At 41.6% G+C, this 26,935-nt stretch overlaps 1 protein-coding gene across 13 annotated transcripts in view; it reads left to right on the forward strand.

Annotated features, from left to right (window-relative positions):
* The window catches only part of LOC6552388 (TLD domain-containing protein 2), a 70,593-nt gene that overhangs the window by 15,033 nt on the left and 28,625 nt on the right, over nucleotides 1-26,935 (forward strand). For 5 of the 13 annotated variants that reach the window (XM_026977257.1, XM_015153992.2, XM_001978870.3 and 2 more), the window contains exons 1-5: nucleotides 6,001-6,127; nucleotides 6,533-6,691; nucleotides 15,302-15,640; nucleotides 15,861-16,369; nucleotides 25,097-25,168. The exons of 4 other annotated variants lie outside the window; for them this stretch is intronic. In XM_026977257.1, the coding sequence (XP_026833058.1) occupies nucleotides 15,380-15,640; nucleotides 15,861-16,369; nucleotides 25,097-25,168 (842 nt within the window). In that variant the 5' untranslated portion in view covers nucleotides 6,001-6,127; nucleotides 6,533-6,691; nucleotides 15,302-15,379. 4 more of the 13 variants (XM_026977315.1, XM_026977262.1, XM_015154002.2 and 1 more) reach the window with 2 other exon arrangements.

Raw genomic sequence — 26,935 nt, forward strand, 5'->3', positions numbered from 1 at the left:
GGCGTTGCCGAAGTTTGGCAAACGCTTAGGGTGCTAGCCTTTTTCATAACGATTATGAAATGACGCCTCATGAATGTTATGGCGTCAAGTCAAACAGAAGCTGAGCTGCCGCCTGTGCCACGCGAATCCATTTAACGTGGCTTTTTAATATGCCATTATTGCTTGAATTAATTGCCATCGTGCAAGTTGTGCCGAATTAGCCGACATGTTGGGGGAGGAGTATTTTGTTTTAAGTGGACAATGCAGCTGCAGCCTACGGCTAAAAATAAAAACGTTAGTGAAACACCTCAAGCCGAAAACTTTAAGCAGTCATTTGGCACAACCCCCTGATTTCCTTTAGACTCGAGCTATCACCTCGTAAGTCAAACGCAGCACGCGGTGTTAGGTTGCACACTGAATGACGCTCGTGGCATTATAATCGCCTCCGACAGTCAATAATCGCCGAATGACAGTCCCAGTCTACAGCCCCTAATAACAACTGTAAGGTGCGCTTATTGCTTATTTACGATCAAAGAAGAATTGTTTCTCTTCTTTAATTTACAAGCCCCAAGTCGCTAATTATAGCTATCAACTGTACTTATATTACCATATCCAACACTATAAATATTTCAGTGCACAAGAGTGCAAGTGGGGCGCAAAATTTCACAATTTCAATTTCTCTGCCTTCGGTTTCCTCGGAATTGTTTTAATAATAAGTCCCATTACCGAAAGACTTGTCTGGCCTTTGGCTCCCTAGAAGCGCCACAAATTCTACAGGAAGTTCTGGCATGCACATGGCATACGAGTATATATGACGTTCAGATACTGTGTCTGTGCCGAAATTTGCCAACACTTTGTAAACAAACAGTTCTCGTATTCTTTCATAAATTGCGACGAATTAAATTGGTGATCCAAGCACCAGACATGCAAATGTACGCGCCGAAGGAATGTAAATGCACTTAGCCAAATTGCGCGCATTTCTTTTTTAATAAAAAATTAGCAATAAGTGCATGATTAACGAACTCATGAAGGCTTTTCAGCCTGAAACGCCATAAATGGCTATAAAAATAATTTACCTCAAAGGAACGGCCACTAATTTGTCCAGCAGTCGGGTCTGAATTCAGCATGTGTTTGAAATTGTTTCATCGATTTTCACACCCTTTCCACTAGCGATTTCAATGCCAGCAATCTATTTGGCATTCAATCTACGAAATTGCTCATTTATATCAATATAATTATCTGTCATTATTGCTCGCCGAGCACATTATGCTATCGATTGTCTCGGATCTGTGTTCAGGCTGTTGTTCGAGCTGTCGTCCTTGCTAATCGAAATCAGCATTATGATTTGCTTTACAAATTTATTGCTTTTGAAATTGGCCTAAACATGTGAAATTAAGCACGGCGCGGCAAGGCAGTGGAGCAATAACTAGGATGTGGGCAACAGCGCACACGGGGATTGACACTTGAGCCCCAGATCAAGGAGCCCGAAAATGGCTAAGTAGCTCAATTAGTTGGTGGACAGAATGATTTATTGACAGGCGACCTCAAATACATGTTCTATTTGAAAAAATGCTGCGCTTTCCGCTTGGATCGCGCAAAGATTGCCGCCTGATTTTGGGATCGCTGTTTATAATCTTCTACTCTGTTTCTGTTGACTTTATTTAATTATAAATCCACCGCTTATCGCGCTGGCTACCTGATACTCGCCAGTATTTATAATGAGCCACCCATTCAAAGCAAAGAAGGCCGCCGATAAGAAAACCAATCCTCCTCACTCTGCGAAATCTCCTTTGTAAGTGCGGGGAAAATTTCAACTAAGACACTAATAGCTCATAAAATCGTTTGTGCGAGGCTGACCTTTTCGAGAATAGAGTGAAGATAGTTAGGTAGAAGATGTTTCTTTGTTTTCAGTGCTTGCACACCAAACATATTTGGTTTGCTAGTCAGTAATGGAAAATTAACGAGATTTGACATAAAATTTTTGACAAATTTCTTGAGAACTCCATTGCAATTGAATCTGAAATGTGTTCTCATCACTAACTTAAGTTAGTTTTAATTAAATTAAATTTTTATTAAATTAATTCATCTCCGACATATAAGTTGTGCTGAAACAACCATTTAAACTTCAAATTACTACCTTATCTCTCCCCATTTGCCCTCCTAGGCATTTCCATTTGGCCATTTAGGTGATACATCATCTTATAAGTCTTGTGATTCCATGATGGGCCATTTATAACAATTCGATTGCATGCTAGCGGAATCCTTGTTGTTCTGCTAATTGATCTTTCGTTGCGACTCGTAAATAAAAATCCAATATTTTATTAAAAACGAAATGTTTACCTTGTCTTCAGCCTGTCCAAGTTCTTGCCATATAAACACAAAAACAGGCTAGATTAAATAAGCAAGAAAGAGTATACCGCGCCTGACATTGACCCCAATTACGGCGCCTCATGCAAAACCGTTGGAAAAATTCGAAAAGTATTGATGCCCAATAACAACCATTTCTAAGATTTTTATTTACCATGTAAATAACTTATTCATATGCCACCCAGGGGTAAAACAGCAGTTTGGGTTTTTTGTTTGCGTTTTTGGCGCGCAAACTTTATGTGCAAAACAAATTGATTGACTGCATAATTGGAATTGAAATTGAATTTTCCACCAGGCGGACAATAATGGATGAATATTTAAATGTTCTATGACAAATGTTTTAGCACGACCCCCATCCTTTCCCCCATCCTCCCCAATGGCAAATGTCAATGGGTCTGTCACTCCTTTGGCAACTCGAATTCAGTATCGGTTTAGGTCTAGAATTTATGGCTAGACGGCAGCCTTTGACATTGGTTTCGATAGAACAGATTCAATAATTAGAATCTGGTTTTGTTATTGTAAAATTGAATGCAAAATGAAGCACTTTTTCACTTGAGTAACGAGCTTACTGACAGCCGCAGATTTAATAATTATAATATTCATTCTGTTGGGCCTATAAATATATTAAATACGCTTTCAAAAAAAGGGTTCGATATAAAACATATGTTCAAGCAAAAAATACGCCGAATGACTTGGGAATACAAATATAATAATCTAACGCTATGCAATTATATTGAAATCAAAACAATTGCGGAACTCGATGCCCATTGCAATTTAAGCCACAATAATTCAGTCAATTGATTGTTTTGTTTTTGAATATTCTGTGCCGCAAGTTGAATACAGGGCATTTAAGAATTCAAGCGAATTCCGGCACGTTTTGCAATTGCTTTGCGAATTTTAAGGCCCATTTATTTATATGAAAATTCAAATGGCGCGCCCCAAGCTACTGATTTGATTGAAAAAACCGAATCGAAAAATAAAGCCGAGTAAACAAATATAAATTTCATTCATAGCAACAGAATAGCCGTTAGTGCATCCATATAAATTCGATTTTAATGCATGAGATAATTAAGTGTCAATACGAAAAGTAAGCAGTGGAAAACCAAAGGACCCATTCATTAAGACGGGAGTTTAACGGTCTTTTTCGGGTTAGTAGGTGGGGGCGATGATGGAGATACTTTTAAGAGACCAGGTCTGAGGCCCAAAAATGTGAGTTTTTCAACTGCCGACGGCGACAACGAAATCGTTTGAATTTTTCCTCATTTAAACGAAATTCGCATTTTCCTGTCAAGCCGGTTTCCCAGCCTTTTTCTTCGCTTTGCCGCCGACTTTTCATTATTGGACCACACCAGCACACACATGCCGTTGCCATTTGGCAAGACAAACCACTTGCAACTTGGCTATTTTTAGCAGCTTCAACAAAAAGCCGTCGAAGCATTGTGGCCAGATACTTTGCCATTCGGATTTGGCACTACCTTCCGTCAAGTGGGGAGTGGAAAACTCTGCGAAAATTAAGAAGTACATGTTTCTCACTTTCCTCCGGCTTTGCACATTCAACAGCTCAGCGACAACTGGACATTCCGCCTGTTTGATGGACACAATATTTTAAGCTTCAATCGGTTCGCAAAGCGAAGAAACGAAACTGTCATTCGTTACTAAAGAAGCTGCTTAAGAGGGAATATTTTCGGTACTTTATTTTTAGTTCAACAGCCAAAGGGAATTGACGATCACTTTATTTTTTATGGAAATTACTAGGGGGAAACATAACCCCTGAATGCTTATTAAGGATATAAATAAAAAAAGATATTTATTAGCACAATGACGAGAAAAATTAAAGACAAGCTTAAAGTTTTTCAACAAGACGCAAAGTTACATTACTCTTCATAATAAATTCGGAGTGGCATTAGTTGGCTTATTGTAGTTTAATAGCACCAATGGCTAATTACAGGTTTGTCTTTACTTGGGCCAATAGCGAAACCAAAACTCTATACCATAAATTCTTTATGGCTATTGAGCTAATTAACATTTGGAGTTGATTCGCGTCGGAAGCAATGAGTTAGTGTGTAAAGTCAAGATTCTTTGAACAGGTTTATTGACCCTTGATTGTCAATGTACTGTTAACATTGGTTACTTCGATAATTCAGTTCGTAAACTTCAGTCATTAGAAATATAAACTAAAGAACTGTTTCTACATTTTTCGTAAGTGGTGTTGTATGACTCTCACTTCACCTGGGGCTGGTATGATTAGAGGCCCATAGCCATAGCCATAGTCTAAACCATGTTCATAATAATAGTCATATTTTAGCCATAGCGCTGGCTATACATGCAAGTGCGTTTTTTAGTGGCCCCCAAGGGGCAGTCGAAACATTTACATTTTAGTTCAGACAATTTATGATTGTGTAATAATATTGAAGGCTAAAATTATAATCGTCCGAGTCCGAAAAACTGTAAATAGGCGGACGGGGAGGGAGGATGGAGGGTGCGAACGGGACGGAGAACGAACGGCAGCCAAATGATGTTGCACTTTTGTGATTTCGACAAGTTGCCTACTTTGAAATTTGCATAATTCGCAATTCGAGCCCAGTCATGCGTCTTAAATGAGCCAAAGAAGGAGGAAAAACTCAGAGGTTGCCAGCAAAATGGAAGAAATTCCCAAGGTCGGATTGGAAATTCTATTTTTTCTGTTTCTCCGCGCTGAAATGCAGTTCACCTTAGGGCGACTCTCTGCGCAATTGCTGCGGCCTTGGCGGTAATTTCCTTGTCAGGTGAAAAACACAGGTGGCAGGGGGCTGTCCAGATAATTGCAGCACTTTCACCCCCTCAACAGTGACCTACATTAAAGTTGAGGAAATGCATTTGCCGCCGAGGAGCTTCAAGCGAAATCAAATAATTGCAGCGGCGTCACATGGCGTATGAGTAATTTAAATGAAATTACAAAGTCGCCGCAACTGACTAACCTCCAAAAAATAATAGCAACAATAAGTGTATCGCAATTGCAATTCAAAACAAGTTCATTGCACATGCGCCCCAACATTAGAATCAACACATCCAATGGAGCACTTACCGAAGCTTTGATACACTTCTTAGACTAGAACCGACCGTAACTATAGATGGCACTTAACACTGCTACAGAGTAAGAATCGAACTAAACCTGAATTTGAAAGATTATAATTTGTTTGTAGATTTTATTTGTAACACATGTATATATTAACTAAGATAAAGATAAAGCAACTTCAAGCTTCTCTGAGAACCTCTGAAAGGGTATTAAATGCGCCACCCAAACTTCAACTTCAAGAGGCAGTCTTAGGTTTCGCCGGCAACATGTATCTAAACATCGCTAAGCAGACGCACACTTGGAAGTGGAAATAAACGGAAATAAGCCGAGCTCAAGCAGGTTCAGGTTTTTGGCCTGCAACAAAAGCAAAAACGAGTTTGTTGCAGCACATGTTGTGGCTGTGAGTGTGGATGTGGATGTGGTCGTCGATGCTGCCCCGCGAGACACGACATATGGACATATTATTTGTAACATATGTACTCTGTCCGCTTCAACTGTGATAAAGTTAGAGTATCGTTCATGTTGCCCCGCTACACGTTCTCTCGCTGGCAACATGAGTCTAAACATCGCCAAGCATTTGTATTGAGAGACGCAAGCGTAGAAATTTCGTTCGATCCGATCAGTTTAAGTTTTTCATTTGCACCGAACGCAACGCGCGCTCGAAGTCAGTGCTTGATACAAAGATATACCTTATACTACATATGTGGAGCATCGGCGATAAATATTGTAAAATTATTTTTAAAAATATGTTCGACTCGTGTGCGACTGTTTGTGCGACGCCGACCAATGCAGTCCGCTAATTATTTTTCTGCACTCATTCTGCGATTGTCCATTGCAATTCGGCCTGACGAAAGAATTATATTAAGTTGTTTAAATTAACATCCGTACCGCGAATAATTTTCGAATTTTTTAAAGGAAGGCACATTTTTCTAGGAAAATCTTGCTGCAACTGTAAATAACATTTTTAAATTGTTTCAATTTAACGCCTTGTCAAAATTGAGTTATGCGTTCCTGAACCAATCAATTAATTAAAAGCATACATTTTTCGTTGAATTCTTGACTGCCCATAATTGCGAGTGCATAAAAGTAATTTTAGTGTTGATGTATCTTGATGTATCTAAATGTCCACAGAATATACAAATCGAATAAAAATTATAATTCTACGCGAGTGCTGTTTTGAGAGCAAACAAGTGTGAATACTGTGAAATCAATACGAATGAGAAATGTGACTAACCAACCAAAGGAAATCAATTGTGCCAAACCTCGCTGAAAGACAACAAATTAAAAAAGGTAGAGAAATATACAAATGCAACTATGTGATGCAATTAATGGCTGCGCTTGCAATTTCATTTTTTGGCCAAGCTTGATTTAATTTCTTCTCTCTGCTTCTTTCATTCGCCATTCTGTTTTGCGATTGTTTTAGGCGCGGCTTGCGGTTTTTTTTCGGATTCTTGGTGAAGCGAACGGTTTTTTTTTAGTCGCTTGGCTTTAGTAAACCGTTTCATCGGCATTATTCTCAGATTCTTTTGGCTTTTTCTTTGTTTGTGGCTTCTCTGGCTTGCCTTTCGAGATGCGAGATAGAAACAACTTATTTTATTATACTCGTATTGCTCAGCTGCAGGTCATGACATTCGAGTAATATCTTTTTGTTATCGTTTATTACAACGACTGAAGCAGCAAAGAAGACAAACATAAAAAACAGCTGACCACATCAAAAGAAACCAACGAAAAAACTTGGCCAACAATGACGAATACAGCGAACACAAGAAGCAAAGACCTACGCCTAATTTAAGGTCATCAGCACAGTAAAACAACAACAATGACAATAGGCCGAGGAAGAAGCAGCATTTACTGCTTATTTCTACAAAAAAAACAAAAGTCGCCGGTTTCTCTGATTTTTTTCCTCGCATTTTCTCACTCTGTCTACGGCCCTTCCATGCCATTTGAGTGGAGAATTAACAGGCAACGGCACAAAAAGCAACGATCGCACACACACCCATGTATGTACATACATATGCGTATGCACATAGTTGTTCGTACATCCCAAAAACGGTTGCTCCCCTCCAAAAGCTCATTTGCCTTTTCGCCTTGACTAGCAAAAAGTTGCCATACTCGCAATGCAAAGGAAACCCGTAGAAAAGCAGCGGAAAACAGTTGGGTCCCAAGTGAAATCAGTGTTGATGGCACAGCCGTTGAATTAGGTTAGGATCTATGTAATTATATAAATTATTATTCCAGAATTTAGCTATTTAAAGGTGCTCTATGTGGCAGATCTAAATCGGCACAGAAAATCCGGCAGAAAAGGCGGCTTTAGTTGGCCGACGAGAAAAGTGGCAGCTATCCACATCCAACGAGATAATCGATGGCTTCGGTCTTCTCACTTGCGCGCTTGTTTATGTTTTATAAATAGATCAACAAATGCGTAAAATGAGCAGGCAAAAAGAAAGTATAATTAGAATGAATGTTAGGCCCAACCATTGACATAAGCATATTAAAAATGGGCATGTATCTCGTTCTAGGCAAGTCGTGGAGTTGCGATGCATTTCCTATTAAATGCGCCGCAAAATAAATATATACGAGTACGGTGTGATACGCTCCATCAACACTTGATAGCATAATTGAAGCGGATTAACTTTTCAGTTTCTATTTCGACGCAACTCAGCACAAAGCGTTCGCACAATATTTATTGACAAAGCCATTTATCACGATGCCCGGTGTGCATAAATTTTGGGCCACGTGATGTCGCCCGACTTATAGATAGTGGAACCAAAGGAGTACAAAATTCTGTACCGACTTGGTTAGTAGTATCTAATGTTAGGTGGGGTGCAAACCAATTGAAAGTGCCAGGAAGCGGTGAGGAGAAATTGGAATTGGAAAATTCATCGAGAGGAAAGGGGGTATTGGAAACGAAACGCAGGCGCAATGACTTAATAATTTAAAAAACCAACACGGAAATGCAAATTTCCATTGGGTATCTACGCATAGCCGCATCTGGTTTTAACTTTTATTGATTTTAAGTGTCACGTCCACATCCACGCGACTTGAACGAGGAAGTCTCTGAGTCACTTAGCCGTTGTATTGTTGCAGGAGGAGGCTTGTCACAGGACCGAATACTTAAATGTGCCGGCTCAATAATTTAATGTGCTCGTACTCGTATGTGTACTTTTATGAGGTACTTTTTGCCGTGTTGTCTTCTCATCTGATTTATTTATGATCTTTTGTTTGCCCCTGCCCACGGTACCTGAATTCTACTTGGCCCGGACAAAGAGCCTTACTGCTATTTGTTTGCTCAAGTTGGCGTGAAAACAGTGTCATAATTACACAAATAAATATAAGTCTATATATATTTCATACCTGTCGGTGCGCCGAAACTCGAACAAAGACACTCGAGATGTCCATCCAATCTATTTCAGATATTCGAGACCAAGAGTACTCTCGATTATCAAATTATATTTTGGGATTTGTTGCCGACAATCGATCGTTTAATAAATTCCCAGCTTAAGTACTGAGAAGAGTGTCTATAAAATGTTTATTACACACTTACGATTCGGTCGCCCAAAGTGTGCCAAATTTTCAGAAGCAGCTGCCAAGAAATTTTTCCGGCAATATGCTCAATAAATTCTTATGTATATATTTTAGACTTGGGCAGATAAGACCAATTAAATAAAATACGCCTTACGATTTGGTCAGTAAACACAATCTTGGGCATTAAATGAAATGTACAAAGTTTTTTAGTTTTGAGAGGGACAATTTCGGCACTTTGTAGGCAATATGTTAAATTATGAAATGAGCTTTACCCAGCTGTTTTAAAGATTTACTATTCACACGGCTTAGCTCCGCTGTTAATACATAAATCAGAAGGTGTTAGTTGTAAATAGTTGCCAAATCTCACTTCCACTTCCTGTGCGTCACGCCCACGTTTCTACGTAGAATCAAGACTCAGGTCTCCGCCGATCATTAATCAATATACCGCACTCATAACCCATTCAAATCACCGCTTGTTGCGTTATTATGGCCGATTCGGATTTGCATATTGATCGGCGCAGGCAGGTGACTGTATTTTTATAGTCTTCCCAGTCTATGCGGTTCTGGGCGTGGGGACCACCCAATGCTTGTGATTCGGTTCCGTCTTGGTTTGATTCGGAGCACTTGTAATTTGTTTTCTAAGCTGTTCACATTTTGCGGAAAACAAAGTTGACGATTGATTGGGTTTGATTGAGCGGGTAGTTGCGCGGGAGACAGTGGACTCCAAGCCAGAACTGGTTTCCCACAAAGGCGGCGCTACTTCCGCCATGGAAAGACACTTTGTTTTGTTGCCATTGCGGCCAGTAATTATCGAGCCGAGACACCCGAGAAACCAAACCACTTTCGTCAGAATACTTTGATTGCTAGGCCACAGATACCGGGCAAGAGCCGGACTCGGATGCCCGGACCATGTCCGCCGTCCCTCTGCGGTTCACACACATATCGGCTCGGCTGTCACGGTTACGGATTATATTATGTCACTTCAAGTCGCCCCATCTGATGCTCTCCAGTTACATTCACCGATGTTAGTGTTTATTTAGCTCGCTGATTCTAAGCCGGAATTATACGTCGTTTGGTCGTTCGATCGTTTGTTTATCAATGTTTATAGGCTGAGCAGAGGTACAGGTGTGATGGGATTCTTAGAAGAAATCTGAACATATGTTGTTTACTGTTTATAATACTCAATTATCAGCAGCTATAAGTCATACCTGCTTGATGGTCTTTAAGTTTTAAACTTATCGCAGGGCTATGCGTTTTACCTTTTATATGGCTTACGTGGTCTGTTTAGCCAAGTGGCTGGGTTTTATTCCAAACATTCCGAAAGATTGTTTTCTTGTGTCATCGAACTGGGCGTCTTTTTTGTTTGCAAACAACTTTAATTTCGTTGTTTTCTTTTATACGTGTTCATATTGAATTACTGCTGGGAGCGGAGGTATCTGTAACTCGAAAATGAGTTTCGTATTTCTGGGAATGCTTATCTGAGCCACAGTTTTGGGCGAGCACAATATATTTTTATGATAGAAACGGAACTTGCTCCGGAAAAGGCAGGAAATATCTAGAATAAGTCAAATAAGTCGTTTATCGTAACTAAAAAATATCTTGTTTCCAAGCTGTACCAATCCTTCTAAGGTTTGAATATATTACTCTTCATATCGTGCACAACCCCACTACCTCCACAACGGAGTGTCTTTAAATAAACAAAAAAAACAAATAAGGAGGTATAAGAAATCGTTTCTCGATGACCATGGGACACCCGCTCTAAGTCCGGACCAACCCATTTCCCGCACTCCTGCCAGCACGCACTTATACTTATACAGAACACTCCCATGCCCTCGTCTGCAATACGGTCATGTTGGTACAGATCGACCCCACCCAGCGCCCTGCATTAGGTGTGCAAGTCGGCCAGGTGGAAACTGGTTAGTTAATGATCGAATGGACAGGCAGCAATTCGCCAGTGAGCAAACACGTATGGGCAATGCGAGCAGAGTCTATTAATAAAGCCGCAGGCCATCTTGTCATGTGAAACTGGGCTTAAAAAAACGGGCGGGCCCGCTGCAATTGTTGTTGCCGTCTAGCGGCTCTGTTTTTAGTGGCTGTTCCGAAAAGGAAACTCGATATATTGGGTAAACAGAACCTAGACGCAGTAATATCTTGCAGATACGTCGACGACTTGACACTTTGGCTGGTGGCAACGCCCGCTGAAACGGTAGCCCGGTAGCAGACCAATTGTATCTTTGTCTCGCACGTAGATACATGTATTACCACTCGTCGGTTCAACGACTCCCGGCGACCAGTTTTGTTTTCGTTCCGAAAAAGACCACAAGCAAGGGAATTAATTATTTCAATTTGTGATTTATTGACTCGAACTCGCGGCAGCTGACAACCCATGCACTACTGATGAAGAGCGTTAGACAATTGACTTGGCATTAGCTTGACATACAAGTTTATGAATTTAGGACGATTATTTGGTCACCGGCTTGCTAAAAAGAAGGAAACCCTGCTTTATTTCAAGCCTCGTGCATTTCCGATACATGTTTACAAACTGTAATTTCTGCTCGTTTTCCCTTTCATCTGCTTTACTGTACATCGGCTTTACTGCTGCAACACAACGTCAGACATATCGTTTACATGCCATGCACACGCGACGTATCCGCCAATCGTCGTGTGTAGATACATTTGTATCTCACAGTGACCATTGTTGCGACGTCTGAGTGGTTTATTTATATCATGTTGCTCTTGTTTCGCTTCTGTTTCTGTTCGGTTGTGTGTTGTCTCTTCTGCCTTTTCGCATTTCATTTCGTTTGGCCCCATAACGTGTCTGCACGGTCAACGTGTGTATCTGCAAGATACATTTGCTGCCGGTCGGTTTCTATCGAAATCGAAAGTGCAGTTTTACTTGCTCGCAGGCCAATCGAGATGCATTGCCTTCAAGGTTATCGTTCTTGGAACTTACACAGATTAAAATTCCTGAAATTGGTTTCGATCCTAGTAATATAAACGACAAATATTATATACGATTTCTCTATTCTAATTCGATTCGAAAATAAATCAATGACTTATTACAAAAGAGGTCACTTCTGCTTTTATATCCTAAGGAAAGAATTCTATAATGTTTTCAAATGGCGTTATAATGTTTTCACAAATTATTGTCAATAACATAAAAAGGTCATCTCATGACCCGAGAACTTCCTACTGATAGAGCTAGTCCTATTGCATCCATAAATGAATTATATTTCAAACTGCACTCGAAAGCAAATGTTAGGTTGAGCATATTATCAATTCCGTATTATCGCTGTTATTATTCCTATGATTTCCCAATCGTAAAGCCAAATCCTCAAGATTAGTCCCATCAAGTGGGCCATAAATCAATGTCGGTGGACACTTTAACCGTCCAAAGTTTCGCTTCAAGCCAATCGTGTTTCCCACACTTTGCTCCCTCAAACTTCCTGAGATGCTATAATCTATTCTCAGAGCATGTTTTATTTACCACTGCGTTTTCCATAGACTATGGAAAATTTTCACACTTGAGCACATCAATGTTTATCAACGTTTTCACTGGACCTCGCCATGCACTGCAAATTGTAGCTGCAGCCTCTGCCATGTGACAGTTGGCCTCGTCATCGTGTGTTTAATGGGCCCTTGTCTGCGGAGTTTCCATCTGAGCAGCCAGAACCAATGCGAAACCTCAATGGGGTATTTATAGGTCTATGCTCTCGTGCGAGGAGGTTTGCCGCCTTATCAGGCGCAGCTCCCGCTTATCACGTGCTGTAGTTTTCCGTTCTTCTGCGTTTTCCATGGAAAGTTTCGTTTCACGCAGATTGCACTTTGCAGAAAAACCGAATAACACAATATTTAAAACAAATACATAGGAAAATCTTGAACTGCTAGATTTCTATGCTTTCGATATCAACACATAGCTACCTGAAGATCAACTATTCTGGCTTATAGAACTAGGTCGGTAGAAATCGAATTTAAAATGTTGTTCTTGGAATTGCTCTACCTCTATTTTACCCCTTTTTACCTAAACTTTGGAAGAACCTTTTTTCACTTTCTAATTTTTGACGATTCTTATCACAAAAACAAATCGAATTCCTCCACTGACAAATTTAAATAAAAATCCAATTTTAGATGCTTAAAAATGGCGAAAATTTTAAAAAGATCGACATAACTAGTTTTTAATTTTTTGTAAGTCCCTTCATTATCTACCTATTTAAATTTATTAAGGGATCCGCTACGCGCAACCAGTTTTTTCGCTTGACTAGCCATGACATTGACACAGTAAGACTTTGAATTCGGACTTTGGCTGCAGCTCTTTGTGTTTATTTATTTATGCGAGCATTGCACAATTGATCAGGCGACAACCACATAAATAATAGACTCCCCAAATGTTATTAATGTGGGCCATAGGTTGCGGAGTGGATCCCACCTTCGCGGCTCGCTGGAGACCTAGACCTAGACCTAGACCCAATCATAAGCCCCAGCCCCGATCCCGACCAAAACCGAAACCGAGACCGAGACCGCGACCGAGACTGAGTCCGAGACCTAGACCCGTGACTTGAGTACGTGCCCGGCCGTGAAGTGTGAACTCCAGTCCACTCCGCTCCAGCGGAACCTGCACTTGATTCGACTCGACTGAAGTCGGCTTGGACTTACATGTAAGCGCCTTGAGCTCGACCGGTTGTGGTCAGTTTGAGTTCCCGCTCCGCTCACTTGTCAAGCGTACAAGGTTGGCTTTTTCCAGCAAAAGCCACCCGTATATTCAAATTGCTCTCTTCCTATATAATCGGGCCGATAAGGCCGCGCGTATTTGCGCCCTGTGAAGTGTTTGCGCACGAACACCTGGACTCCCGGCCAACAGCTCTTCCAGAGATAACGGCAGGGACACATGTAGGCAGTCTGGCCCACTTCAGTGATCTAATCATCCGGAATGGGGATCACTTCAGACCCCCTGCTTAGAAAGTGCGAGGAAGGTATCGTGGCAAAGGACACTTGACTCAATTGGTAGGGCAAGGTCAGCTAGCTCTGTGACTACAATCTGTGAATTGTCCTTTGAATGTATTATCCTTTTTGACACCATGCCTTAAATCACTTGGACTTCAGGCTGTTCCATTTGATATATTTGATATATTGATATTTCTAGGTGCAGGGCCTGGCACGATTCACAATCGCGTGGGGTCTAATGACCCACTTCAATTAGCCCCCCTGTGCCCCCAGGCATTAACTATATTTTGTGCGACCGGGTGAGAATTGGAAGTCTAAACAGCCTCACACGACTTGATCTGGCGTTAAATTGCAAAGTCTGTCAGTTTACAGAAACAGATGCCGGGGGCTCCCGCCCCCTAAATTGCCGTCTGCCATCCATTGTGCCGACCAGAATCGTGTGATAGCGGCAGTTGTAAGGCAAGTCGAGCTAAACTTTAGGCACTTTCGATTTCACAGTCAAGTGGCGTATCTTCCCCCTGGGTACCGCAGTCCACGTACCCCTCCATCACCCGATTCTAGTCAGTCATCATCATCATCGCAGCGCCCGTCGTCATCATGGGATTTTTGTGCTGGTTTCTGTAATAGCCCATGCTGTATGGGCTGCTGTTTTGTTGTCGTAGGTTGTTGCCCATTGTTACTCGCCATGATGTCATGAAGTTGAGAGTTAATTTGCATTATTAACCGCTTTGCTTGCTGCTGCGATGTAAGTACGAGTGCTATTGTGAGATGGGCAGCCAAGCGGGCTAAAAGTGATAGGACGCTAAGTAAGCGATCAGTGACAGACTAGCTACACTTGGTCAATATTTAAGCAAATAAAAGTGCAAATGTAAAGTTATTGTCAAGGGATTCGGAATTGCTCTTTCACTCCAAATGGTCCAACATATCCCTTGAACTACCTAATTTAACGTTGTACGATGAATTAAATGATTTCAATTGGTCTAGCTGCGAATTTACTTTGGCTTTAAGTTTATTTAAATTTATTGATATTCTGTTGTCGTGTGCCGATCTTGCCTTGTTCTTCGGACGATCCCTAGTCGTCCTAGTCGCTGGATACAGCTTTGCACAGCCTTTGCCCAACGCAGTGAAAAACAGGCGATAATTCCAGCGCAGGCTGGGTTATTGCCTGGTTTTCATTGCGGCTGCTGGCGGAGTGACGTCGGCGACAGCGTTCCGCTCAACCGACAACGGCCTGCTAATTACCACGCTGATGCCGGTTCAATAGAGTTCACTGAAAGTAAAAGTTTCGCAAGCGCAGGGAAATCGGAAAGAGAGAGATAGAGAGAGAGAGAAAGAGACGGGGCAACGCTTGGAAGTAATTGGAGCGCGGCAATTAAGAGCCAAAAAGCCACAGCCATGTTTTCGACGTTAATTAATCGGTTGGAGTACTTGCAGCGTCTAACGGCTAACGGTTCAAGTTAGCAGTTAGTACCCAGTTACCAATTTATCCGCCCGAGAACCGATCGCCACGCCATGAGCATCATCGACAGCGGCAAGTACCGCTTGCGCAAGGACTGGGCCAGCGCATCCATCCCGTCCTTGGTGAACATCGACGAGCACGACGGCGACTCCGGGGACACGGAGGGCAGCCTCAATGCCACGGCCCCACTGCCTCCACAGAAGCCCCCGCGGCGCAGCTCCCTGGCCCTCGGACTGTTCTCCAGCAAATCCGACAAGAGCCAGAAGCGCCGCAGCTCCATAGCCGTCTCCTTCCTGCGGCGGGATAGTAGTAAGGTGAGTGCAGCTGCTCTTAAAGTAATGCTATTAAATCCATTAAAAGAACAAATATACATTGAATAAATATTCCGATGTGCTATTTGGTAAAAGATAAAAAAGATTATTCCCCGGTTGATACTAAAAAGGGGCTGAATATGGATTTGTAAAATCCCTATTTGCCACTGCAATCTTTGGTAGATTTGCCACCTCAACTAACCCTTGCCTTCATCCCTTGCAGAACTCCACCAAAGACTCGTACGAATCGGCCGTGCGCAGCGAGAAGTCCGATGGCTCCGGCACACCCACCAGCCCGGAGATCGTGTACAGCTCCGAGGAGAATATCCGGGCCAGCTCCCCGAACGATCCGGGCAAGCAGACCTACTTCGAGGACGGCAGCCAGTCGCCGCGCCCAGTGCTCCAGGGGCTGAACACCTCGTACGAGGGAACCCAGAATGATCGCCAGAGGCGCAGGCGCAGCTCGCTGCAGACCAAGCTGGACCGGCATCGCCGCAAGAAGATGGAGTACATCAACCAGAGGAGCCTGGACTCCGGCATGATGTGCAGCGAGTCCCAGAGCGACCTGACCAACGACAGCTTGGTCGAGGCGTCCGGCAGCTTTGCCAACGGAAACGGCAACGACGACGAGGACGAGGACGACATCATCGATCCCAGCCACGGGGAGTACTTCCCCCGCGAGAAGCGCCACTCCTGGTGGAACATCTTTGTGCCCGACAATTTCAAGAACAGGTGCGCCTCTCCGTTCGTTTGACTCTAACCAAACCGTCTGCGTGTTTAACAAGCGCCTTGCCAAGTGACTAAAATGCATCGGTTGCGTAGGATTGCCCCCGAACCAACCAACCCGCCCATCCAATCTGCTCCCGCTGCGAATGTTGAACTAACACCCGTCGAAAGTGTGATTAATTGCCGGCATGAAACACTCCCACCCCCGAAACTCACTCTTTCAGATACATTTCCGGTGCCCCTGGGCCTCACTTTAATTTATGCGATGCGTCCGAAGGGGAGGCATTTCCTCAGATGAGCTCCTCCTCGCCGAAACCCTCGATTCGGCAATTGAACATAACGATTCACTCACGCTCCGAAAGTCATTCATCACCCTCGAGGGTTCTAATTAAAGATTTCTGATTCGAACTTTTCGAACGGGTTTTGATGGCTCAAAGCAGCCACAGCTCGCCACTGACCAACGAACCAATTGCACAGCTAATTCGCATTCAAAATTACCAAACGCGAAAAAATGGGTAGATACTATCAACCAGTTTCCTAATAGTTTTTAAAATCAGCAAATCTTGGCTCTAAATCTAACTGCCACTCAATTCCACCGCAATTGTTCCACTATATAGTACAGCATAATAGATTCGACTTTTGAGTTTGGAATCAAAAATAGATAGAAAAGATAGTAAAATCGAATATACAAGAAGTGTGCGTGGGAGCCATACCATTTTGGTGAAATAGGTAGCTCCTGGCACCTGATATTCTGCCCCTGTAAAAAGGCCGTCTCTTGGAGACCTTAACTCGGTCGCAGTAGGGTTCATTCACTGACCCCGAGCCGTCGACCAGGTCAAGTCATTGCCGTTGCTAGACCCCAATGGGGTCTTTGGATCCGCTTAGAATTCAGCCTTCGGACCGCCATTAGGTTGTCCATCGGGCGGGTCGGAGTATGTGCCTCATTATGCGCATTATTATGAAACTCGTAATTATTATTTTAAAGCCGCTTGAGTCTTGGCCGCCGGCGAGGCAATTAGAGTCGGAATCTCCTGATCTAAATCGGCTGATGATCGGCGATTGAACCATAATAAGGCTTATAAATATTGCACATCGATATCGGTATTTTTGGGGTAATTGGTGCTTCATTGAAAGTACACCATTTTCTGGTTGTTCTCGTCATATCTCGCTTTTAATTACCCAGCATTTTGTTTTCCGTTCCTTGCCACACTTTGCTCACATCTCGATTTCGATTTGAGACTTTGCTTCTGGCTTGCTTTGCATTTTAATTATTTTTGATTATTTGTGATTGTTTTGTTGTTTCATTTTCTTTAATTAAAAACGAGAAACAATGAAAATTATTGCCCGAAAGGCCCTGTAAACAACAAACCTTTTCGTGAAAATATTGATGAGCAAACGATACGGAATTGGAAGCATTTTCTTTGTTGCCAAAGTGACAAAGATATTACTTTTTCCTATGAATGAGAACTTTGCCACCCAGCCATGCAAATTAGTTACAGAACATCCGCGTGGATCAGGCTTATGTATTTTGTATATTTTGTATTTTTTCCATTTCGCGTAAGCCCCCGAGAAAAACAAAAGGCGGCATTTTACAATTTGCAATGTCAATTAAACTTGTAAAGAGAATTAATGGAGCGCACAAATTTAGCGAATTGTCCAACGGAATGTAAACAAAGGCAATAACATTAATTGGCCATATTTGCCGTATCGGTTGCCTCTGTTCCCATATCACATTGGTACATATATTTATATCTATAGTAGCACGTTTTTATTGCACGCGATATAGATCTAATTGATATAAAGTTTTCATTTGAAAAGACGTTCAATTTAAGCAAAGACCCAATGGCATACGCTTTTCGAATACTATGTTTCGTTGAAATACATTCGATTTATTCATATTTTTTCGAGAGAGTATTATAAGCTACCGCACTTCATAAATATATGATGGTCATATCAATCCCCTCAGAAACTGAGAAATCTGTTGTAAGCCAATAGATGAAGGCTTGGTCGCTCGAAACTTTAAGGCTGAAAAGTATCCAATCATGCCAATCGACAGACTGGTACTTTTGTGGATTTTTTCATCCCACAAGCTGCCCACTCGAAATAGTTAATTAAGGCCTGGTCCAAACGAATCCCACTGCCTCCAGTCAAAGCCAGAATTCGGCTCACGTGAATATTTGCGCAGCTTGGAGACTGAGTGTCTCGGCACTTATCTCTGCGATGCCAAATTGGCTTCTGTTTCAGCCCGCTGTTGATACAAGTACGAATTCCATCGGTCGGGCTATCACTCAATCGTGGACTGAGTCTTTCCGAGCCCAAGTCCGCATAATGCCCACACAGTAGTTAGCTAAATATCAGAAAAATATCAGCAAATATTTGATCAGCTTATATGCTTGTGCGACTGTGTGCAAAGGCCAAAAGATATAGATACACTCGTATGGAGGTTCTTCTGAATCTATCTTTAGAGTGCAGTGTGTTTTAGAAAACCGAGCAATAAAATTAAAACGTCTGCATAATAACGACAGTAGAGCTGTGATTTCACATCACTGAATTTAGAGATTTTTGTTTGTTTCTCCAAGTGACCGTTTGGTGTTTGGTGTGACATACTCGCATTTGCCCAGCCCTTTTCAAACCATAAAGTTGTCACAGTAAATCGTGTTTGTTTTTGTCTCACAAATTAAGTAATAAATCACACCAAGTACCAAAAAATGAAGCCATAAAAACACATAACTTAAACAGCACTTTGCAAAACCCTTTATTACAAGCGTGCGCTAAACGTTTTACACCTTCTCATGAATTCAAACCCGTGACTCATATTAGCAGTCGATTGCTTACAGATGGTATTCCACCTTTGCTCTGATTCACTGCGCAATCTAAAGACCCCACGCATAAGATTGCCTGACTCAGTTCTCTAGGAGGTAGATAGATCAAACTTTCCGTCCATTCCGCACTTGAAAGTGTCTCAGTATCAGATTTGAAGAGGCCAACCCATTCTCAAACCGAAGGTACTTCAGCTTATCAAATTAGCACAAAAACAACCGGCAATAAAACCCTTTAGCACCATGTTTACTTAATGTATAAATCCACGTCAAGGGTTTTACGGAAGAACACAAACAAAACTAAAGGAATTAGTAAAACTAAATGAAAATACTAGAGTCGTACGAGAAAGTTGACTCGAATTTGTGACAGGTACTTGGCAAACACGATGCCTCGAAAATACACTTTATTATGTGGTTTATAATCGAACGATTTATGGGGGCTGGCCAAAGAGGCCATTCGGGTTCGGCATTCGGCTGGCCTGACATTTTGGTATCAGTATATCTCTCTTTATAAACGCCCAATATAAACCCAATTGGGTCGTAATTCATTTTTAGACCTGCAATACACATTCTATATGCCGTGTAAGGTACATATGTACATATGTGTTGTCCAAAACCGAATTTGATACGGCCCCATGTCATTGGTTTACTCTGTGGATTTAAGCCTCTGCCTATACGAGTATATAAGATCTAAACAAGTGAATGTTATCCGATAAACTGATTTGCTCAGAGCTAATCGATGATCTCTGGGATATTAATTACCCAACTCCCGGACTGAGAAGTTCTTCCAGATAATTGATATTGCAACTAGGTAATACATTCAAGTTCAAATGAGGGCCCAGACAGCTCGACGTTGTCAGGTGGGTTCCAGGGATGATCAGGTGGGATGGGATGATTGATCAGAAAGAACCGCTTGGGTTACTTGACGTACGAGTATATGCTAATTTGCTTTAAATGCCGTAAACGTGGTCATTAAAATGTAAAATTACAATCCAGCTGTGGGTTATTTAAGCAGGGGGTCATAATGATTGGAACTAAGCCGCTGTGACCAAAGAACTATTATTCTAGCCTTTAGCTAGGAAGACAACTGGCAACTTAATAAAACCGACTAGTCAAACTATTCTCCAAGATAGAATGGTATAGTCGAGTTTCCCGACTATCAGATACCCCTTACTCAGCTAGTGGAAACGAGAAATTTGTTCATTTTCTGGAATACCGATAGAAATTCCGTAAAAGATAAAAGAATCAAATCAACTTTAAAACATTTTTCAAAAGTGACAGTATTGGGCGGCTTGTGGGCGTGGCAACGTCATTTAAGAAACTTGCGCTGCGTCTATGTTATGGAATCTGTATTCCTAATCTTAAGCTAGAAAGCTTCTATATTATTTTGCTCTACGAGTAGCGAGTCTAACTAGTTAAAGTTACATGAGTATTTCAAGTTTATATCTACATCCTAGTTCATATCTCTATTTGCCATTGTAAAACGAAATTCCCTTCTCACGTTTTGTTTGCCCAACTACTTAGCGAGCGTTCTGAATTAGTTTCGCAAATGTTTACTTATATTAAACATATGGTAACATAACGCAAACGTAACCTAATATTATTTGCGAAACTGCCGCAATATCAACTTGAAAGTCATGTACTAACTGAAGTCACATCTGTTCTTTCGATCGGATAGACTACATAGGTTATTGTCCCCTCCTATCAAGCACAACAATTAACACGAAATTCAGATACTTGTAGGAAGTCCACAAGTAATCGATGCTTTAGCTGCGGTTGATTGAGACCTCTGAATAATTGTGTATTTATAGATATTTTGTATGGATATCCGCGAGGCTTTTGTATTTTTCCCCAACTTGAATTCCCGCGTGAATGGAACCAAAGTGGGGATCTGGGGATCTGGGGATCGCTTGGGTCGAGTGATTACGTGCGTGTGTGCACAAAGTCCGCGGATGGAGAGGCCTTTATTGCGCTCCGCTGGCTGTTGATTTGATAAACGATGGGGTACTCGTATGTCGGAACACTGGTCTCCATCCAAAATGATAACATCCAGAGCTCATGCCATTAACAATGACAGAGCCAGAGCAATGGGATAATTTTTATTTTGCGTCTGTCAGTTGGAAATGAAACTCGCGACGCGAGACATTTGAACCGATCTCGCCAGAATTCGCGGCTATATCGGAGCGCATTCGAAATATCGAAAAATCGTAATTTTATGCAAATGCAAAGTGGCAAAGTGTTAAACTGGATTCTCAGTGGCTTCGCGAGAGTGTGTTGAGTTAATTATAATTCATAATTTATTTACAATACAAATTGCTATGTACTTATTTGAGATGAGCAAAGCAATTAGGTTTTATGACACAATTGTTTTGTGCCAATATTCATTACACTAAACGACGCTCTTTAAAACCAATTAAATGCAATTTCTTCGTATCCCTCGCTCAAGATGGAAGCCCAAAGTGAAAATCATTCCCATCCAACCCGTTCATATTTGAATTCATTGTTGATTTGAATTCATTGTTGAATTTGTTCCATTCGGATCGGCTTTTGCATTCGCTTCAATTAGATTCTCTCTTTGTTCGATTCCTTGTTTATTTACTGCTCGTTTTTTCCCCATGATAACGCAGTTCTTATCTTAATTTACGCAGAGCAAGTTTCAATTTAAATGAAAGATAACAAACAGTTCTCAGCCCTGTTGTTGCCGCGTCAGTTTGTGTAAATATTTTGAGTTTTGGCCAAACTGGTTTATTGGAATTTGAGAATGTGCTTCTAGCTCTGTATTTTGCTCGTGGAATTTACAAAAGTGAAGGTCAGTTAAGTCAGTCGGATAGCAAACAACTTCTGGTGTTCAGACTCTCTTTCTGAATTTCCCCCATCAAGGGGCTCGTCTGTCCATCCAGTTTTGTTGGAAGTCTTTGGCCAGGTGTCCGTAGGAATCGCCTAAATGAGCCGCTAATGAAAACGGGCTGACGATTCTCCCAGTTTGTCCAGCGAAATTATGGCTCTCATGCTAAATGGCTGGCAAACACTGCTCATCCAAACTAGATTTATTTGAATAAAGTGGATCAAGTGGAGCAGAAGTATAGCCAGCTACAAAAAAGTGCCAAACGAGTTGCCGATGTTTTCATTTACGATGCCTCTGGCGCCGAGAAATTAAAGGCAACTGACCACAATCAGCCGTACTCACAGCCGTGGGTATTACAAAAGTGATATAAAAGGCAATTAATTGTTTCAATTAAGGCCAGTCCAAAAGCGCTGGCGTGCAATATACTCGTAAATGTGCGACGAATGTTTCCTCTTCTGCGCATGACTAAGAACCCGCCGGCTAATTTAAATATTTGCAAAATTCTTTTTATATCCAAATAAGATAAGGCCAACGGCAGAGGCCTCGTCGTTGACTTTCTGACTTTCTGACTTTCTGACTTTCTTGCTCCCTGGCAGCTGGTGAAGGCCAACCTTAACCCAAATCCGCGTGATTCGTGTTTATTTTGCGGAGGAGGATTCATTTCAAGAGCAGATTGCATGAGCACTGACCTTGTCCGGGGTTTCGCAAGGGGTACACATTGTGTAATGGATCTGCTGATCATAATCAGATTAGGTCTTTGGATATCTTAAGGCACTAAAACTATCAGCATCGTCGTACCACCATACCTCCACTCTCAGTCCATTACGCAATCCTCACGTGCTGACTTGCCCTCGAAAATGACACATTTTCTGATGCCAAAAGAATAACAGAGACAACAGCAAAAAGTGTCAAAAAATCTAATTAACCTTTTTCTTCGCCGTTGAGTTGGTAGCAACAGACGGGCAAATACAAACAACATTTCACTCGTTTTGTTTTTCCAGAGCAGCCGAAAGCCAAGGCAAACAGAGATAACAATGCGGCATAAAAATTCTAATTATGAGGTGGGCGTGGGAGGTGGCTGGAGCCCAAAGGGGCACTTTAAATATGACTATCAAAAGTTGGACTGTGGGCAAAGCGCAGTATGGAGTAATGTGAAAATCAAAGACGGAATTTATACACGTGACACTGTTTGGAAGACAGCCGCTGCAGTTTATGTCAGCTGTGTTTGGTTGCTGATAAGGGCCGACTTTGGGGTATTTGTATTATACGAGTGTTTGTGCTTCCCTGCCGACGGCTCCTCGGACAAGCTAATTAATTTTGTCATCAATATTTTCCAGCTCCCATAGCCGTGACAGCCAAATTGAATCATTAAAAGTCAACAGTGTCAAGTGAATTTATCTTTTGCTTGTTCTAGCCACCTTCCCCTTTTCTCTAACTCATCTGTCAAATGGCGTGGCTATGATTGATCGACCAGCTAATCGGTATCCGATATTTTCACAAAACATTCATCAATTTCCTGTAATTATTTTAGCCCTAGTCTACAGAAATTGCATTTAGTTTGGTCTGGATACGGTTTCTACCTCAGTGTAAGCAAGTAATGAACTCAGCGCGAAATCCTAAAGACATTTAAATACACAATGCAAAACATTATACTCACATCGCAATACTATTGGTAAGCCAAACAGTTATATTAAAGATCTTAAAAGGGGTTAAGTTCAAAGATAGTATGACCAGCAATTGCCTGGTATCGCGAACCTATAGCGGCCTTTCCTCTGAATTCGTATCTTTATGATGACTGTTTCGATAAGACGCCGATCTTTCGATTAGATGCCAAACATTTCAGTCAGCCGAGTTTGCCAAACTATTTGAGGTCATCTGTAAATGCGGACTACACAATTTAATTCAGGGATCATTATACCATATCGTAAGGTCCAGAAGCAAGCCCAAAACTACATCTTACGATAAAATAAATCTGTTGAGCCAACTTCCGGTGCATAAAAGACCGGGGACCATTACAATTAGGCAGCACGAACATGATCTTGAACACGTACTCATATTCCCCACCATGCCATCTTGGGATTCCTTTTGTTTGCCCATTGAGCTTCGCTTTTCTGGCGTTGTGGGTCAATGTTGGGCCCATCAAACGAGTTTTGGAATTTTTCCAAGTGGCTGATTATTACTTACAAACAATAACAAGCTTAGGACCAACCTATTAATCGACTGTTCATTTTGTAGTATTTATGTTTTCGTTTGACTGAAGTGTCTGGCCATTTCACTGCCCCATTTAGCAATGACCTTCGTGAAGAGTTCCCATTAATTTACAGTGCCTAAAATTGCCCCAAATTTAGATAAACTATGTCATCGACTTTTTGGCGTTTTCGCGAAACCTTGAGTTCTGGCAATCGCAACTGAAATAGTCGCGAATCGTGGGATATTTCTATGCACTCATATCATATCGGTCTATAAACTGTTCACCCTTGACAAGCTTAAGTATATTTGCACGTTGAGCTGGACATTTCGAGTGCGTAGAACCAAGCTGATAGTATCAATTGAGTGCATATAAATGGTAATTCTCGAAAAGCACTTTCCTGAGTACTAATTCTAGCATTTCTGATAGATAGCTTTCCAGGGAAAATGCCAAAAAGAGGCTCAAGTGAGATGGTGTTAAAAATATATAAGAAATAAAACAAGTGAGCCAAGTGTCCCTCCATTCCTATTTATTTCTACGACCTCAGCCGACTCTTTTCTGGACGTGACGATTACAAAACATTTATCCATGAAATATCCAGTGGCAGAAAGCAATTCGCCAGGAGGGCTTTAGTTCCCAATACTACGTGTGCATTCCGTGAATTGGCGTTTGTTAAACCCGCGCGATTAGGCGAGATACACTCTCTTGCAGCAGTGTGGGTGTATTTTGAATTAACCATTTCGTAATTACACATTTTTATTTACATTATTGTTTCTCCGCTTATTTCTTTGGACCTCCCGTTTTGTTTTGGCACAATTTGCCATTTAATTGGTTTTGTTCGCCTGCCCCGATGTGCTCCTTATGATTTGCGAACGTGCCAGGTCACGTAGGGCTAGTCAAGATGTTTCCAGTTTGTCACGCAGCGTTGACAATTTGGCGATACCCGTGCGCAGGTAAGTTGCAACTAACACCTAACTATTCCACCTAGTCCGCCTCTCCCCATCCAAAACACCCATCCATACAAATGCAAATGAGCCAGAGCCGCATCAGCACATAGCATGCATGTATGTAGACGCAGCTGCATGCCATAACTGTAAAGCCCACTGCCTCCTTATGTTATGTGAATGTGTGTATCTATGTTGAATGTTGCATGGACCGACTGAACTTAACCCACATGTGATAACCATTCGTAGATCTAAGAATTAACGATTTATTTGACTTTCAGCGAATTGTAACCATAACTGGGCAGCCCAATTTATGAACTTTCAAACAAACGATTGCCACAGTAAATTAGTTTTGCCGTGCAAAAAACCCAATCGAAAACGGCAGGCCGCAAATATTGATAATTTATAAGGCGAGCGATCAGTGTTCAAATTACAGATTGTTTATAGATTATCTTATAGCCCGCTGTCGTCTTATTAACGAATTTTGATAATTTATAAGTCGCGTATAAGCGTAAATAAATGGCTGATGTTCAAGTGATGTCGACAGATAAAATCCGCGGTTTGAAGGGTGTGAGATAAGCCAGTTCTCGAAACACATGGAGTATGTATTTTATTTTGATAATTTAGAATTGCTAGGATGGTATACTCAAGGCCTATCCCAAGTTACGTAGTCCAATAAGACCTAAACATTGAGTACAATTGAGTACACTTTATGTTCAATTTCACAACTGCACTAATCGCCAATAATTCATGTTTTGTGCCTCGCACATTACGTATACGTAGCCAAACTGAGTCACCCGCTAGTTCAACGTGGTTTGTCAGCCATTCGATGCGTGGGGAAAATAAAAGTAAAACAAACACTCTAGGTAACACCCCCGTGGGTTGTTGACACTTGGCCCGGTGGAATTGTGCCAGTAAAATGCTACTGCCACTTCTGTTTTCCGTGCTCTTGCCACGATCGCAGCCCAGGGCCACATTCCCGAAGGTAAACAATGCTCAAGAGCGATAAGATACACGTATGACCCAGCGATCGAGCCCTGAATTACTCCATTCGGCGGACTTGGCCGAATATGACTCGTCGCATTGCAAGTCCAAGTGCACATGGTTATGGGAAATATGGAAAACATCAGAAGATTACTCAAAGCACCCACTTTGTGTGTCCAACTGGTTTATGCGGAAGCGTGTCTGTAGCACTTTAACTACTAGCTGGCAATTAGTTGCAGTGATTAGTAAAGGTAGATGTTGGGATTTGCTCAGTGACACAACGCGCATTCGCAGAAAACGATGTCTTACCTTACAATTATTATTTTTTCTATTTTATTCCGACGAGTCCCTGAAATTGGTGCGGCTTGCATTCGCCAATCTGCTCTCCAGAAATTTAGTGGATTGCACAAGTATTGTTTCGCTTAAATACTTCTTGATAGGCTGTTGTTTAAGTAAAAGAAAAAATTTTATTCTCATAGAAGTATTAGTGTATTTGAAATATTTCCCTCGCCTTAATTTGGCTGACCTTGCGGCAGAGAAATAGAAGAACGCGAAAAATAAATTCGGCCTCCGAAAATATTTGTGTCATTTACAATTATTTAATAATTATTCATGTTTACTTGCCGAACAACAGCGAAATACCTATCCATTCCATTTGAGCGCGAAAGCCAACTGTGCAAATGGATTCCATTGCCATTTCGCCGTCTGAACTCAATTATTAAAAACAGCCAAACCGCTCGGAACGTCAACGAATGTGGATAACTTAAATCAAACACAGTTGTTCCAACCAGG

The sequence above is a fragment of the Drosophila erecta genome, unplaced genomic scaffold, assembly GCF_003286155.1.
Source record: "Drosophila erecta strain 14021-0224.00,06,07 unplaced genomic scaffold, DereRS2 tig00000000-arrow-pilon, whole genome shotgun sequence".
NCBI lineage: Eukaryota > Metazoa > Arthropoda > Insecta > Diptera > Drosophilidae > Drosophila > Drosophila erecta.